The 14,108-nt window shown below is 36.3% G+C and overlaps 1 protein-coding gene across 1 annotated transcript in view; it reads right to left on the reverse strand.

Annotated features, from left to right (window-relative positions):
• Window positions 1-14,108, reverse strand: part of LOC107706753 (calcium/calmodulin-dependent protein kinase type II subunit beta) — a 68,534-nt gene that overhangs the window by 19,153 nt on the left and 35,273 nt on the right. The window contains exons 11-13 of the mRNA XM_016510555.1: window positions 10,216-10,296; window positions 4,756-4,793; window positions 179-247 (exon numbers count right to left, since the gene is read on the reverse strand). Of these exons, the coding sequence (XP_016366041.1) occupies window positions 179-247; window positions 4,756-4,793; window positions 10,216-10,296 (188 nt within the window). The remainder of the gene's footprint in view (window positions 1-178; window positions 248-4,755; window positions 4,794-10,215; window positions 10,297-14,108) is intronic.

Here is a 14,108-nt window from a genome sequence, read left to right on the forward strand (position 1 = left end):
ATGCGCTTGGATTCAAGTCACTGACAGACACACAGCGTCTACGACAGGTGGCCAGAGACGCGGCAGACGCTGACACAGACAGACATGTGTGAGACAGGAGAAGAAAGCCAAAGTGACAGACGAGTCGGACGAGAAGATAACAGCGAGAGAGAACAGAGAGGAACAAGGAGGTAAATACCAGAGCAGGAGAAGGGACGTTTCCTTTGGGACTGGTGACTATGCTGTTTTTGGCACTGTTTGACTGCGGCTGTGCAGAACACAAAACAGTGTTAAAGGGTGTCAAGTGGGTGTTTAAGGGCGAGAAAAGAGAGCAATAGAGAGAGAGAGCAGGGGGTGATAACGTGTTTGGCAGTGAGAGAGGACTGTGTTTCATCTGAACACACAATAGTTCAAAATTACAAAGAAAATCAAGACATTTTAAGAAAATTAATTAGGCTTATGGGATCAACCAAATTATTTGACAATTATTTTGACAACTTAGCACAAATTCCCGAAAATGTCTGATTACCATAATGTATCTGGATGTTTTCAGTTTTAATATTTTATTATTTTTTAAATAATTTATTTATTAATGTAATAATTAATATTATTAAGTAACAGATTCATTACTTATTAAAGGGAACGATAGACCAACAGATAGATAAACAAAATTATTTTTTAAATAATTTATATATTAATTTAATAATAAATATTGTTAAGCAACTGATTCATTAATTATTAATTTTAATAATAGAACAACAGATAGAACAATAGATGGAACGCTAGACCAACAGGATAGATGAAACTTAGTTTATGTTTTTGTACATACCATAATTTTCAAATTGTGATTATCATTAGATTATCATAAAAAATTATATGTAAAAATTATACATACGTAAAAAAAAAATTTAATTACCAAGGTGTACAAAAACTTAATTTATATTGTACTGCATTACAGTATTGATATAAATGTCTTCATTTCTTTAACCAATATAACAATTTTTTTTTTTTTTTTGTGGCCTGAACAAGAACTTTGCAAATTTTGTGAGATTCGTTCTTTTAACATACAACGTTTTTTGAAATAATTAAAATTTATTGCATTGCACTGCTGGAAAATCCAGTTAAAACCAGTGTCTGATAGCTGGTTTTACATGGTTTCTATGTGGTCCAAACTAGTCTAATCCAGATGGTTAGAATAAAGTTGACTTGGTAGGCCGAGTTGATAAAGCTGGTTAAAGCTAGTAGATCACCCAGGACCAGCAAAAAACACCTTTTACATCTTAAGATGCTATGTTTTTTTTCCAACAGGCTGAATAAAAGGAAACAAAATTAAAAAAAGCAAACAGAAGTAAGCAAACAGTTCAGAAAACCCGTGCTTGGTCAATTGTTTTCTTCGAGAAAGTCGCAGTAGGAAAGCACAACTAGAGGAGAGTCCTTATGGATCTACATTGAGTACATTCACAGACAACAGCAGACAGACACAAGGAAGCAACAACGAAAAGCCCAACACAAAAGACATTCTGCACCACAGTCTAAAACAAACACAACAACAGTCAACACTGACTCGCTACAACCCTACAATGACGTCAATCCAAAAACACTACGACCCTCACCTGCGTCTGAGGAGTCATTTAGTGCCATCTGACCCTTTAAACCAACCGCTTGACATTTGAGCAAGAGAAGAATCAATATCGATCATTACAGAGGAAGAGTAGATTTATTCGACATTGTGCATTAAATGACATAAAAGCCCAACAGGATGAGCAAATGAATGAATGGATAAACAAGAGTGCGATGAGAAAGGGATGGAGGGATAAAGAGATTAGGATTAAACATCATTCTCACCATGTACTGAACGGTGGAGCTGGATTTCCGTTTCTTGGTGGAAAGGGGGTGATGGAGGGATGGAATGAGAGAGTTAAAATACATGTTATGATGAAGGCTGAGATGAACATTAAACACAGAATGGCACAGATGTATGAGAGGCAGGAGGGTTGAGAGAAGGTGGGTTTGGGTGTGGGTTTTTGGCAAGAAAGTGAGTTTGTCTGGTGGATAAAAGAGTCTTGATGTGGTTTAATGTACAGAACAGTCTTTAAGTCCTTCTCTTCTCAGATATCTTAATACATTATTGTAAACACACACACACACAGAGCTGCTGATGGGATTGAGTCAGTGCAGGTGTTGACAGGACTGTTCCTGTATCTCTACAGTTATGAAATTACTTTCAGAGGAAGAAAAAAGTTTAGGTTTTGTCTAATGTCTAATCAAGCTATATATAGATAGATAGACAGATAGACAGACAGACGGAAAGAACGACAGAACGAATAACCGAATTAATAAACACAGGAAGAACGAAAAACGATAGATAGAATGACAGACAAAGCAATAGAACAATAGAATGATTGAATGAAAGATCAAGAGATAGATCAATAAATCAACATATACAATGATAGATGTTGATAGAACAACAGACAGATAAAATGGTAGATAGATAGGTAGGTAGGTAGGTAGGTAGGTAGATAGATAGATAGATAGATAGATTACAATTCAGTAAACTCCTCTTCCTGTCATTCCAATTCTACTTCCTGTCCCTTTATTCATCTGTTGTTTCTTTCCCCCTGAGCTTGTGTTTGTGAGTGTCTGCTAGAGTTAAATCACGCTCATCCACGCGTCCCCTCACAATTCCTCCTGCCGTGATGCTCTTCATCGCACTGCAGCACAAAAGGCAGGACAGTGAGAATACTGGAGCGTAGAAAAAAGAGGGAAATGTCAGAATGAAGGAGTGTGGCGAGCCAGTTGCTAAGCAATGAGTGAGGCGCAGTGGAAGCGTCTATTTCTGTCTCCCGGCTCCCTGGGTTCAAACCGCCAGCTATTCCTGGAGCGAGAGCTACATTCTCTCCTGCCGCTGCTCTCGCTAACACTCACACTCTGGATCGGGATGGATATAGTGGATCCGGAGCGAGGCGTGGGTGGAGGAATCATGGAATGATTGGCGACGAGAGACAAAAAAGTGCCTCATTAGTGTGGCTGACAATCAAAGGGCCGATGAAAGATCACACCTGCCTGAGCGGCTAATGAGAGTGCCAGAAAAATTAACGATTCCCACCGCAGGTGCAGTTTTGAGTGAACTTGTAGAGGAGATCCTCTCGGCGGCTAACAAGAAGTGAACTCAGCTGAGGAAGAAAACATAGTCTGACTGAAATGCTGATGTGGGCAGACTTAACTGCAGTCAGATACGGAGAGAAAATACAATATGAATGCATATGGGTCACTACCATAGACTGTATAAAAACATGGACGTAGTGTCCGTGACGTCACCCGTAGGTTTCCGAAGAGTGTTTTTAAAGCCTAAAGTAGGCGGAGCTGGCCGTCGCCATCTTGGCAGCGCGTCACATGCATTAAACTGATCAAAAGTGACAGTATATGCATTTATAATGTTACAAAATATTTTTTTGCTATTTTTTAATTATTTCAGCTAGTGGCCAAGGCAACATTTCAAATTTAAATTCAGTTTAAATTGATGTACTAAAATAAATAAAACTGGAAAAACAATTATTAATAAAAAAAGTTATATGTATGTATGTATATATATATATATATATATACACACAAACTACGTTGCAACCAGAGTTTTTGTTGTTCCAAGCTTGAATTTGAAAAACAGAAAAAAATTCGAAATGCCTTGGCAACTAACTGAAAAAGCTGAAGTACTAAAATTACTAAAACTTAAACTGAAATAAAAAATACACTAGAACTAAACAGAAATATTTTTTAAAGAAAAAGTAATATTGAATTAAAATGAGAAATGAATTAAATAATTGTAATTGTACATTTCTAAAACTAAAACAAAAAAATAAACTAAACGTAACAGAAACATAAAAAACTATTAAATGAAAATTAGAAATTAAAAATAAAATAAGTTAGTCAAAGTCCTAAAATTTATAAAACTAAAACAAAAAAAGCTAAATATAAATATTTAGAAAGACAAAAACAAATATGAATGACAAAAGCACATAAAATTACTAAAATTCAAACTAAAATATAAAAATTATATATATAAAAAAAATACTATGATAGCTTATAAATAAAAATAAATATAAAATCTAATTCAACATTTATAAATGCAATGATAGCCTATAAATTATACTAAAATAACACTGGTTGCAGCATCACAAATAGTCACAGTTGTTCCTATAAAGGTTATTTTACACCATGTATGGCTCATCCAATCATATTTATATGTAATACTGGTTTAAACTGTTTCATAATCTTTTACAAAACTCCATTCATTGAGTTGCAAAAAACTAAATTAGATTCCTTGTAAACCATTTTATTCACTGAATAATCCAAAAAGAGGTATTAGTATGTAGTTATATAATACATAAAACATTTTTGGATTGAATTTGGGAAAAAATGGCTATACTGTGATATACATTGTGACCGTAATATAATATTATTCATATTATGAAATAAGATTACTATACCGCCCACCACCAGCTCACTGTCCAGCTTACTTAGTGAAGAACCAATGAATCTAATCTCACAGAATAGACAAACACACACTGCTAGAAAGGACAGAGCATGGGAGACAAACACTGCAAACACACAGATCTGCTTCAGATCAGACACACAGTGGATGCCAGAACTTCCAACAATTAAAGGACAAGACACGTTCAGGAATCCCTCCTCTATCGGAAACTGTGCTTGGCGAATGAGAACAGAAAGAGAAAAAGGTATGAGAAAGGGAAGAAGAAAAAGGAATTAACGGGGGCTTACCTTGACATCAGCCTTCTTGTTGAGCAGGCTCTTGGCTGCTGTAGACGGGGAGAGAGGAAAGGCAAACATCAGCACGCTGGGATGGGAGCAACAGTCAACATTACCGGAGCGCTAATGGTGCTCGGCCAAACATGTCACATAATCGTCCGAGCCAGCCGGGGAAATCACTCCCGCCCCACATCCAGAGGATTACAGCCGTCTAAAACACTACACGCGGAGTGCATGTCCGCACACGCATCACCACAGGAGCGTGGCACGCTTTAGCATATGCACGGTGCGGCCCACACTGAAACCTGGTAGAATTAATCACGAAATATAATCAAAACTTCCTGTCCAGGAGTGAGGGGTTAGTGACTGCCATGCACACGCAATGCTGGTGCACATGCAGAAGAGTGCAAACACACACACACACACACACAGTTACTTAGCTAAAAGAAGATATAGCATAGACTTCTGTTGTTTTTATATGATGCAAATTAATAGCTAATAAATATCGATAAAACAAGTTAAATTTATACTTGAAGAGCCTAATTGCATTAGATATTAAGATCATTTAGATTTTCCTTTGTTTTTTTTAAGCATAAATCAAACAAAATTACATGTTTGAAACAAGATAAAAATGTATATATATGTAAACAGGCATTCATGTATAGTTATTAACGTTAATGTTTAAGGTTTAAATTTTTTTTTAACTTAAATCAAGACAAAACTTTTTAAGTTTAAAACTAGTGTAAAACTAACCTAATTCTGTCCTTAAAATAAACTTTCCCCCATTTTTAGAATTAAAAAACATTTACACGATTATTGCGGTTTAAAATAATTGCCTTTTATTTGAAAATATATTTTGAAATATTTTAAAATGATTCCTATGATAAAGATAGCACAGACTTCTGTTATTTTTATATAACGCAAATATAATTAGTAAATATCCATAAAACAAATAAATTTACTTAAAAAGTCAAATTGCATTAGTTAAAGAATTCTGTTTCTTTCCTTTGTTTTTAAGCACAGACCTAGCAAAATTACCTGAGCTTTATGCTCAAAATAAGATAAAAATATATAATACAATATTTACAAGAATGTTTATTTTAATTTAATCTAATGCATCCTTGCTGAAAGAAAGTATGCATTTATTAAAAAAAACAACTGACCCCAAACATTTTATCGGTAGTGTATATTATTCACTTTATTTATAAATTATTTTTGTAACCTCCCAAAGGCAGGTTGTGACAGATTTAGTTAACTTCTATCCTAAAGTACAGCTAAATAAAGCCACAAACACACGCACACTGCAGTTAAAGCATGATACGTTCAAATATTTGGTTCATGGGGTGGCAAGGACCTGCAAATTTCTTGCCACAAATGAGAATGATGATGTTTGTCAAAGTGAATAAAAACCGTCTAACACAACTTCTCATCACTAAAATGAAATCACATGAAATGAAGCCTGCAAATCCTATATGAACTTTAAATCTTCTCTGCCATGGCAATACACAGAAAGAAATATTCTTAGCGTTTATACGGCGCTAAAGTCCCCTGACTTTATTAATCCGTGCAGATAAGGGGAAGGTGTTGTGTGGAGGCAGGGTTGAGAAAGAGAGAAAAAGAGAAAAAGAGAGAGAATCTTACCTTGACACAAATGTTAGAGGCAGAGAAGAATGGAGAGAAGGAGAGATTAAGATAGAATAGATTAAGAGAGAGAGATCAGCACGGGTTCATCTGGAGTGTGTTTGTCTGGACGAGGGCAGGGGGTTCAAATGTGTGTCTCTTAACTGATGTATAACAAAGGTTTATGTTCCCTCTTTGGTTTTATTTTCAAATCGTCATCTTGTGCCATTTTCAAGCCCTTTCCTCCATGACACAATTGTAGTGACACCTAGAGGTGGCAACAAACCTGATTCACCTAAAACACCTGAGACACACACACAAAAACACTGCAAAGATGTGGAGGAGAAATGCAGAGACGGAGATTCTACAAAACAGATCAAAATAAACAATTCTGACCGCTAGGAATTAATTTAAAATTGTGAAGCAGTGCACTATGGGTAAACCAGGTCACAAGTGTTACAGATGCATTGCTGTCCAACCAAACTAAATTCAAAACGTGCAACTGTGTTATAATGATTATCAAACAAAATCTCACACAAGTATAAATAGACTAGACTGGTCTTGGACTGAAATGAAAGTGCCTCACTTAAGGAACATTGGAGGCTATATTTATTGCAATGTCCATTGCTCGTATTTGAAGCATGCTGTTGATTTTACTTCAAAAAAAGTTTACCCTCAATGTGAATAAATGGTTGCAAAATGTGGTTACAGAAATATAAAGGGATAGTTCACCCAAAAATGAATATTCTGACATCATTTACTCACACTCATGTTGTTCCAAACCTGTATGCATTTCTTTGTTCTGTACAACACAAAAGACGATATTTTGAAGAATGTTGGTAACTGGTTTCAACCCAAAACAGTTTCAGGTCCCATTGACTTCCATTGTATGGACAAAAAATACTATGGAAGTCAATTGGACCTGAAACTGTTTGACTTCCAGTGAATGGACAAAAAAATAAAAAATACTACGGAAGTCCCTGGTCATTCAGATTTTTTGTATCTAAGGTTGAGAAGTGCAATCTCGGAGTACCATGGAACTGTAAACTGGACTCTCACCCTCTGTTGGATTTTGTGAAACTCTTCCAGGCACATGGAGCAGTGTCATATATGTATAACAGTACATATGTTCAGTATGTTCTGTTCTGCAATATAAAAAAAAATAATAATAATACGGAAGTCAATGGGACCCAAAACCGTTTGGTTACATACATCTTTTATGTTCCACAGAAGAAAGAGTCACACAGTTTTGGAACGACATGGGAGTGAGTAAAGGATGACAGAATTTCATTTTTGAATGGACTACCTAGAAAATAATCTGCTGAAACTGTTTGACTTCCAGTGAATGGACAAAAAAATAAAAAATACTACGGAAGTCCCTGGTCATTCAGATTTTTTTGTATCTAAGGTTGAGAAGTGCAATCTCGGAGTACCATGGAACTGTAAACTGGACTCTCATCCTCTGTTGGATTTTGTGAAACTCTTCCAGGCACATGGAGCAGTGTCATATATGTATAACAGTACATATGTTCAGTATGTTCTGTTCTGCAATATAAAAAAAAATAATAATAATACGGAAGTCAATGGGACCCAAAACCGTTTGGTTACATACATCTTTTATGTTCCACAGAAGAAAGAGTCACACAGTTTTGGAACGACATGGGAGTGAGTAAAGGATGACAGAATTTCATTTTTGAATGGACTACCTAGAAAATAATCTGTGGAAATCAACAAGAGTCCACAGACATTAAGCTCAAAATATGCTAATTATATTCCTTTAATCGTCACTGAAAACCTGCTGCATGGATGCTGGAATCAGCCAAGAGTAAAAGTGCCAGATCACTGCAAACAATCCTGGAATTTAGTGCTGAAAGGACATTGAACCCCCTTTCCTGAACACACAGGTTTAAAACACATGCACTCGTATCGGATCACATCAGGCTTCTCCTGCATCAGGAGACATGCGTGTGCTCTCGTGCAATGTTCAGTCATCAGCAGGCAGGCAAGAGAAAGAGAGAGAAACCTACAATCAAGAGATCTGACACACACAAAAAACCCAGGGGGAGAAGAAAGAGGCAGAACACTGAAGGATGGATGGATGGATGGAGCAAGCGGAGATGTAGAGGAGAGAGAAAGTGAGTGCAAATAGAAAGAAGAAGAAGAGCTAGAAGGAGAGAGAGAGAGAGAGAGAGAGAATAAAGGGACCCTGTTGGAAAATCCAACTAAAAGCAGCTGCTGATATCGGCACTTTTGAATCTTTTGGGTCGTCTGCTACGCTATTTATGTTCAGGAAGCATCGATTTTAGATTTACCTGCACATAAACATCACATTACAACAAAATGAACTATCTAAATCTGCAGTCACACTAGACTTTGTGCTCCATTCACTTCTATTCATATGCACGTGAGACCAGAAACCATGAAAGTTCAGCTTAAACAACACTAGACCTGCAGATAATCAACATAGAGAGACTATATTGGCCTAAGCTTGACATTAAATGACATCTGCTTGTCTATATGTTTGGTGGGGCCTGGTTTTGATCTGGTAGATGATTATGGTCAAGCTGGTTAGAATTGGAAACCGCTTTAGACTGGCAACATGCCAGTGACCACAATCGCAAACCCCCAGCTTGACTGACTTAAACTGATATGACCAGTTTTTTCCAGCAGGGGAGAGATGATTTTGTGGGGTGTTTTCACACTGATCATGATTTGCAGCAACAAAATGACAAGAAGTCATTTATTTTCATTCAAATCTGCCGATTTCAGTAGAAACTACTTGCGATGTGATCTGGCCATGTTTAGTGATGAAAAAACTATTTTTACTTAATGCAAATAAGAGTAGCAACTACCAATAGAAGTGAGTAATTCCACCATTTATGATACAGTAATATTGTGAAATACCTTTTACAATTTAAAATAACTGGTTTCTGTTTGAATATATTGTAAAATTTAATTTATTGCTGTGACGCAAATCTGAATTTTCAGCATCATTACTCCAGTCTTCAGTGTCACATGATCCTTCAGAAATCATTCTAATATGCTGATTTGTTGCTCAAGAAACATTTCTGATTATAAACAACGTTGAAAACAGTTGTGCTGCTTCATATTTTTGTGGAATTCTTTGATGAATATTAAGTTCAAAAGAACAGCATTTATCTGAAATAAATCTTTTGTAACATTATAAATGTATTTACTTTTGATCAATTTAATGCATCCTAGATGAATAAAACTATTAAAATATTATTAAGAATATGGTAGCATATATCCAAGGTATATATTTTATCAATTGACCCGTTCCCTAGAAATTGAACCCATGCACAGCTAATCTAATACAAAGTGTCAAAAAACTGTGCTTTTTAAATCAGTTTGTTTCATGCATTAATAATCGCTAATCTTGTTCTTGATTTGATGCATTATGCATTTCTGCAATTACAACACTTTCCTATCCAGAATTCAAATTTTCAGCTGCAAGAAAACCAATCTGATCCCTTTATGATCAGATATTAACAAACTATGGCTGGTTACACAGCCCAAGGCAGTACGAACGACTCTACAATCAACAATACGGCTACACAAGGTGACCTGCAGCGATGCATATCACAGCCAGTGTGAACGGGGCTTTATGAAAAAATAGAGAGAGATGGAGAGGAAAAAGAGAGCTAGAAAAAAAGAAGAAAGAGAGATCTAACGGCCATTCCCAAAGTCAGCCAGCGGCGTCTGCAGTGCTGAACACGAGACCGCTGTAACCGTGTCATGCTCCAAGCTCCATGCTGAATATGAATCATGAGAAGGAGAACATGAAGCAGAGAGGATGGATGGATGGATGAGAGGTGAGGGGACGAGGGCTACCTTGTTCCACCAGACTGGTGGTGGTACCGGCTGCAGCGGCGGCCGCAGAGACGGAGGCGGGTGCCGTGGTCTGCCTGCCCACTGCCAGACACACACAGACACACATATGCCCATCGTGCCATAGACTACTGGTTCTCAACTGGTTTTGCCAGCACAGTATCAAAATTGTTTAGTGCACAAAAATGTCCTGAAAGCATCTATGGCCTATTTCATGAAGCCGGTTTCACACCGTGTCCTAACCAGATACGACATGACACCGCGATTCACCATGTTAATCAGAGTTTTTGTCCTAACCAGCCGCTGGAACAACAGCATACAAACTATGACAAGGATTATCTCAGATACTGATTATGTGCTTTATTTAATATTAAAAGTGTGATATTGAATATCATTTTGCATGATCTTTAAAGCCATACTAGAAGCAACAATGCTAATTTAGATCTTGACAATAAATTAAAGAACATTAAACCTGTGAACTCAATGTAAATAAACAAGCAAAGACTGTATCAGTCACTCAGTATGTATTTTTAATAATGCTAAAACGGTAATATTTATTAATTAGTTTATGTATCCATTTCATCGCGAATGCAGTGCACTTGCAGAGAGACTCCGCCACTTGATTTCTCGATGCATCGATTACAAATCCTGCTGATGCATATGATTTTTTTATCCAAAGATTCATATTTGTTATATTTATTTTATATTATATCCTTAATGCATTACACATAAGCAATTATATTTCAACATTCAACTTTTAATTTAAATAAATATAAATACATACATATAAATACAGGTTTTAGAATATATATATACAATTTTACGTGTTTTCTTTTAAGATCTTTGTGAACCTATATAAATGATTACTTAAATAAATTCAGTTGATTCACTTGCATTAATATAGTAAGATATTTTCTTTCAGCTGCCTTCTCATACTTTTTGGCAGCTGTGATGTTTTTCCCTGCCTTCTAAATGTGTTTAAATGTATTATATTTTTCAATGATCTCTTTCATTCTTTAGCAGGGAAATGAATTGTGCCGAGTCTCTCATGAGAAATGAATCAAACTGAGGCTCTCCACATTTCGTGTGATTGGCTGTCCGCCGCTGATGTCACACTTTCAGGTGCACAAGCTCTAGAGTTAATCATGAACTCTAAATTAACCCCTGAGTTGCCAAAGAATGTTTTTGGTGAACCTGCTAAACTAAACTGGGTTGGATTTGGTTGTTTTTGTCAACTCTAAACGTACTCTGAAACTCAGAGCAGGTGATACGCAACCTGTCCATGTTGACTAATTTGTCAACCTGTCTAATTTTAACTTCTATCAAGTGACATGAATTTACACCAAAATACCGCAAACACACGGCCTTTTACACTAGATTCAATTTTAGGTTTCGGCCCCACCAGTTGAGAACCACTGCTGTAGACCTTGAGAGAGAAACCAAAGGATAGAGCAGTCTGTTAGCGTGGAGAGAGTTAGCCGGAAACACAAGCCGCTGTCTGCAACCAGAGAGGGATTTTGAGAGTCCATTACAGTAGGTGGCGTAATCATATAATAAGGTTTCAGCTGTCACTCTGGAATAAAGAAAAGGCTCATTTTCTTGTCAAGCTCTCCTCGGGGAGCCACTCTCTCCTATCAGCGGGGAATGTGCCGCTTTCGCCAGCGCCAATCTACGCTACGGCAAAACAGAGCAAAGCATTTATTTGGGGGTTGGAGTTTCGACGTTGTGAGAAGGCAGTAGAAATACAGAGGGAAAAAGTGATCGAATAGGTGACAAAGAGGACAAACAGAAAAAAAGCTCTCATTAGACATTAAAGGGGCTATATCGTAGAAAACATGAATTTACTTGTTCTTCTGAAAAAAAAAAAAATTGTCAATCTGAAAAAACATTCACCCACATTTACTCTATTCAAACAAACATACAGCACAAACAATATACTCAGATTCACGAGCAAATGGCTCATTGAGTTATTGGTTTGAATCAGTCTAACCGACGAGTTGTATTCATCAGAGCGGTTACTAAAATAACACAGGAGTATCTTACTAAATGGATGTTTATATGATGTGTAGTTAAAGATACATGCTAACAAAACAGTTCAAAACTGTATTTTAATCTAACAAAAAATAGGTACCAAGGAACATTTGTTGACTATAACTGCCTTAATTACAGGACTTGGCAATTTCATAGTAGAAAACAAAAAATAAAATAAAATAAAATCTTTATAATATATTTCTATATTTATTTTTATTTGATATAAATAAATAAAAATATATTTTGTGTATTATAATATAAAATACAAATATAAAAATTATAGAAAATAGATAAAAATATGAAAGGATGTAAATAAATATCTAAAAATAATGTAATTTAAATAATTTCTATTTAAAAAGGCAATTCAAAATTGTTTTTTTATTTTTTTTTAATCATAGTCAATTTCTCTACTAAATGTTTTCTACCATGAAATAGCCAAGGCGGACAAGTGAAGTGTGTCCTTTTTTGATAATTAATTTTTTCCCCCCTATCCAAACACCCCTTAAAGGGCACTTTCAAAATTACCTAAATAAATACATATAAATTATTAAATTAAGAAATGTTAAATGTCAATGCCTATTCTTTAACTTTGATGGGGGGCATTGTTGAAAAGGGTATTAAATAGTCATGAAAAATTAAATTACCGTTTAAGGTGCAATAAATCTTGATTAAATTCTAACAGAACGTCAAAAGGAAAAAAGAAAATGTCCCTTTTAAAAAAAGAGGCCGAATAAAGAATAAGGGAATGACATATGAGGGCAAGTGTGTGGAGTGACGCTCGGACTCCCACGCCTCCTCTACCACTGAGTCACCCTGCGGGATGAGGTAATTACAGTAATGAGAGGCTGACGAGCCACGGATGGAGAGAGCAAGAAAGAGAGAGAGAGCATCTAAAACGCTCCACAAACAGGAACACTGTTGCTTCCGCCCACCAGCCTGCTGTTGAAGTGCGAGCGAGTGAGAGCGTGTGTGTGTGTGTGTGTGTGTTGGGATGTGAGAGAGCAGATGCTTCATTACAGCAGAAATAAATCACATGTTATTATAAACGCCAGTTCTCACATGTGGCGTTTGGCACAGCCGCAAACATCCAGAATTCTCTTTCTCTCCAAACAAGCCGTAAGCGGCCCGCTGCTCACAAACATCACGCACTTCCTATAGAACCGCTCGTGTCTGAATCAATCTGTCAGTACACTTTGAACCGACTTTGAACGTCCAGCTGCTCTTGAAATCGGATAAGAAAATAACATATGGTTCCCTTAGCTGTGAGATTTTAATGACTTTTAAAAGAGACATCAGCAGACCTTGAGTTTCCTTCTTGCGTTGAACTTCTTCAGGCACTCGACTGTTTCCTGTCTGTGCATCATGGACGCCACAGTGGAACGTTGCTGCAGGAAAGAGAGGAATCAAATTATTGATTAAAATTATAAGTGTTGTTTTACATATAGTCTTATATGTCAATATGAAACTAAAACCGATCCTATTTACTTTTTTTACTTATTGTGAACAGGTATATTTAAAAGAAAGGGGGGATTAATGAAGCCCCGCCACATTTTATATTGTGAACATTTTGTTTTATCACGAAACATATCATCTCAGAAGTAATATGGGTCACAAACGTCCATTCATTTTGACTTTAAAGGGGTGCTATTATGCTTTTTCACTTTTTCAACTTTAGTGACACTTTGAACCGACTTTGAACGTCCAGCTGCTCTTGAAATCGGATAAGAAAATAACATATGGTTCCCTTAGCTGTGAGATTTCTTGTCTGATGCTTCAAAGCATGAAGCAGGATTTATTAATAGCATGAATATTTAACTTTGAGATCACTTAAAGTGATAGTTCACCCAAAAATGACAACCCTGTCT

The sequence above is a fragment of the Sinocyclocheilus rhinocerous genome, unplaced genomic scaffold, assembly GCF_001515625.1.
Source record: "Sinocyclocheilus rhinocerous isolate Xijiao unplaced genomic scaffold, SAMN03320098_v1.1 scaffold864, whole genome shotgun sequence".
Taxonomy (NCBI): domain Eukaryota; kingdom Metazoa; phylum Chordata; class Actinopteri; order Cypriniformes; family Cyprinidae; genus Sinocyclocheilus; species Sinocyclocheilus rhinocerous.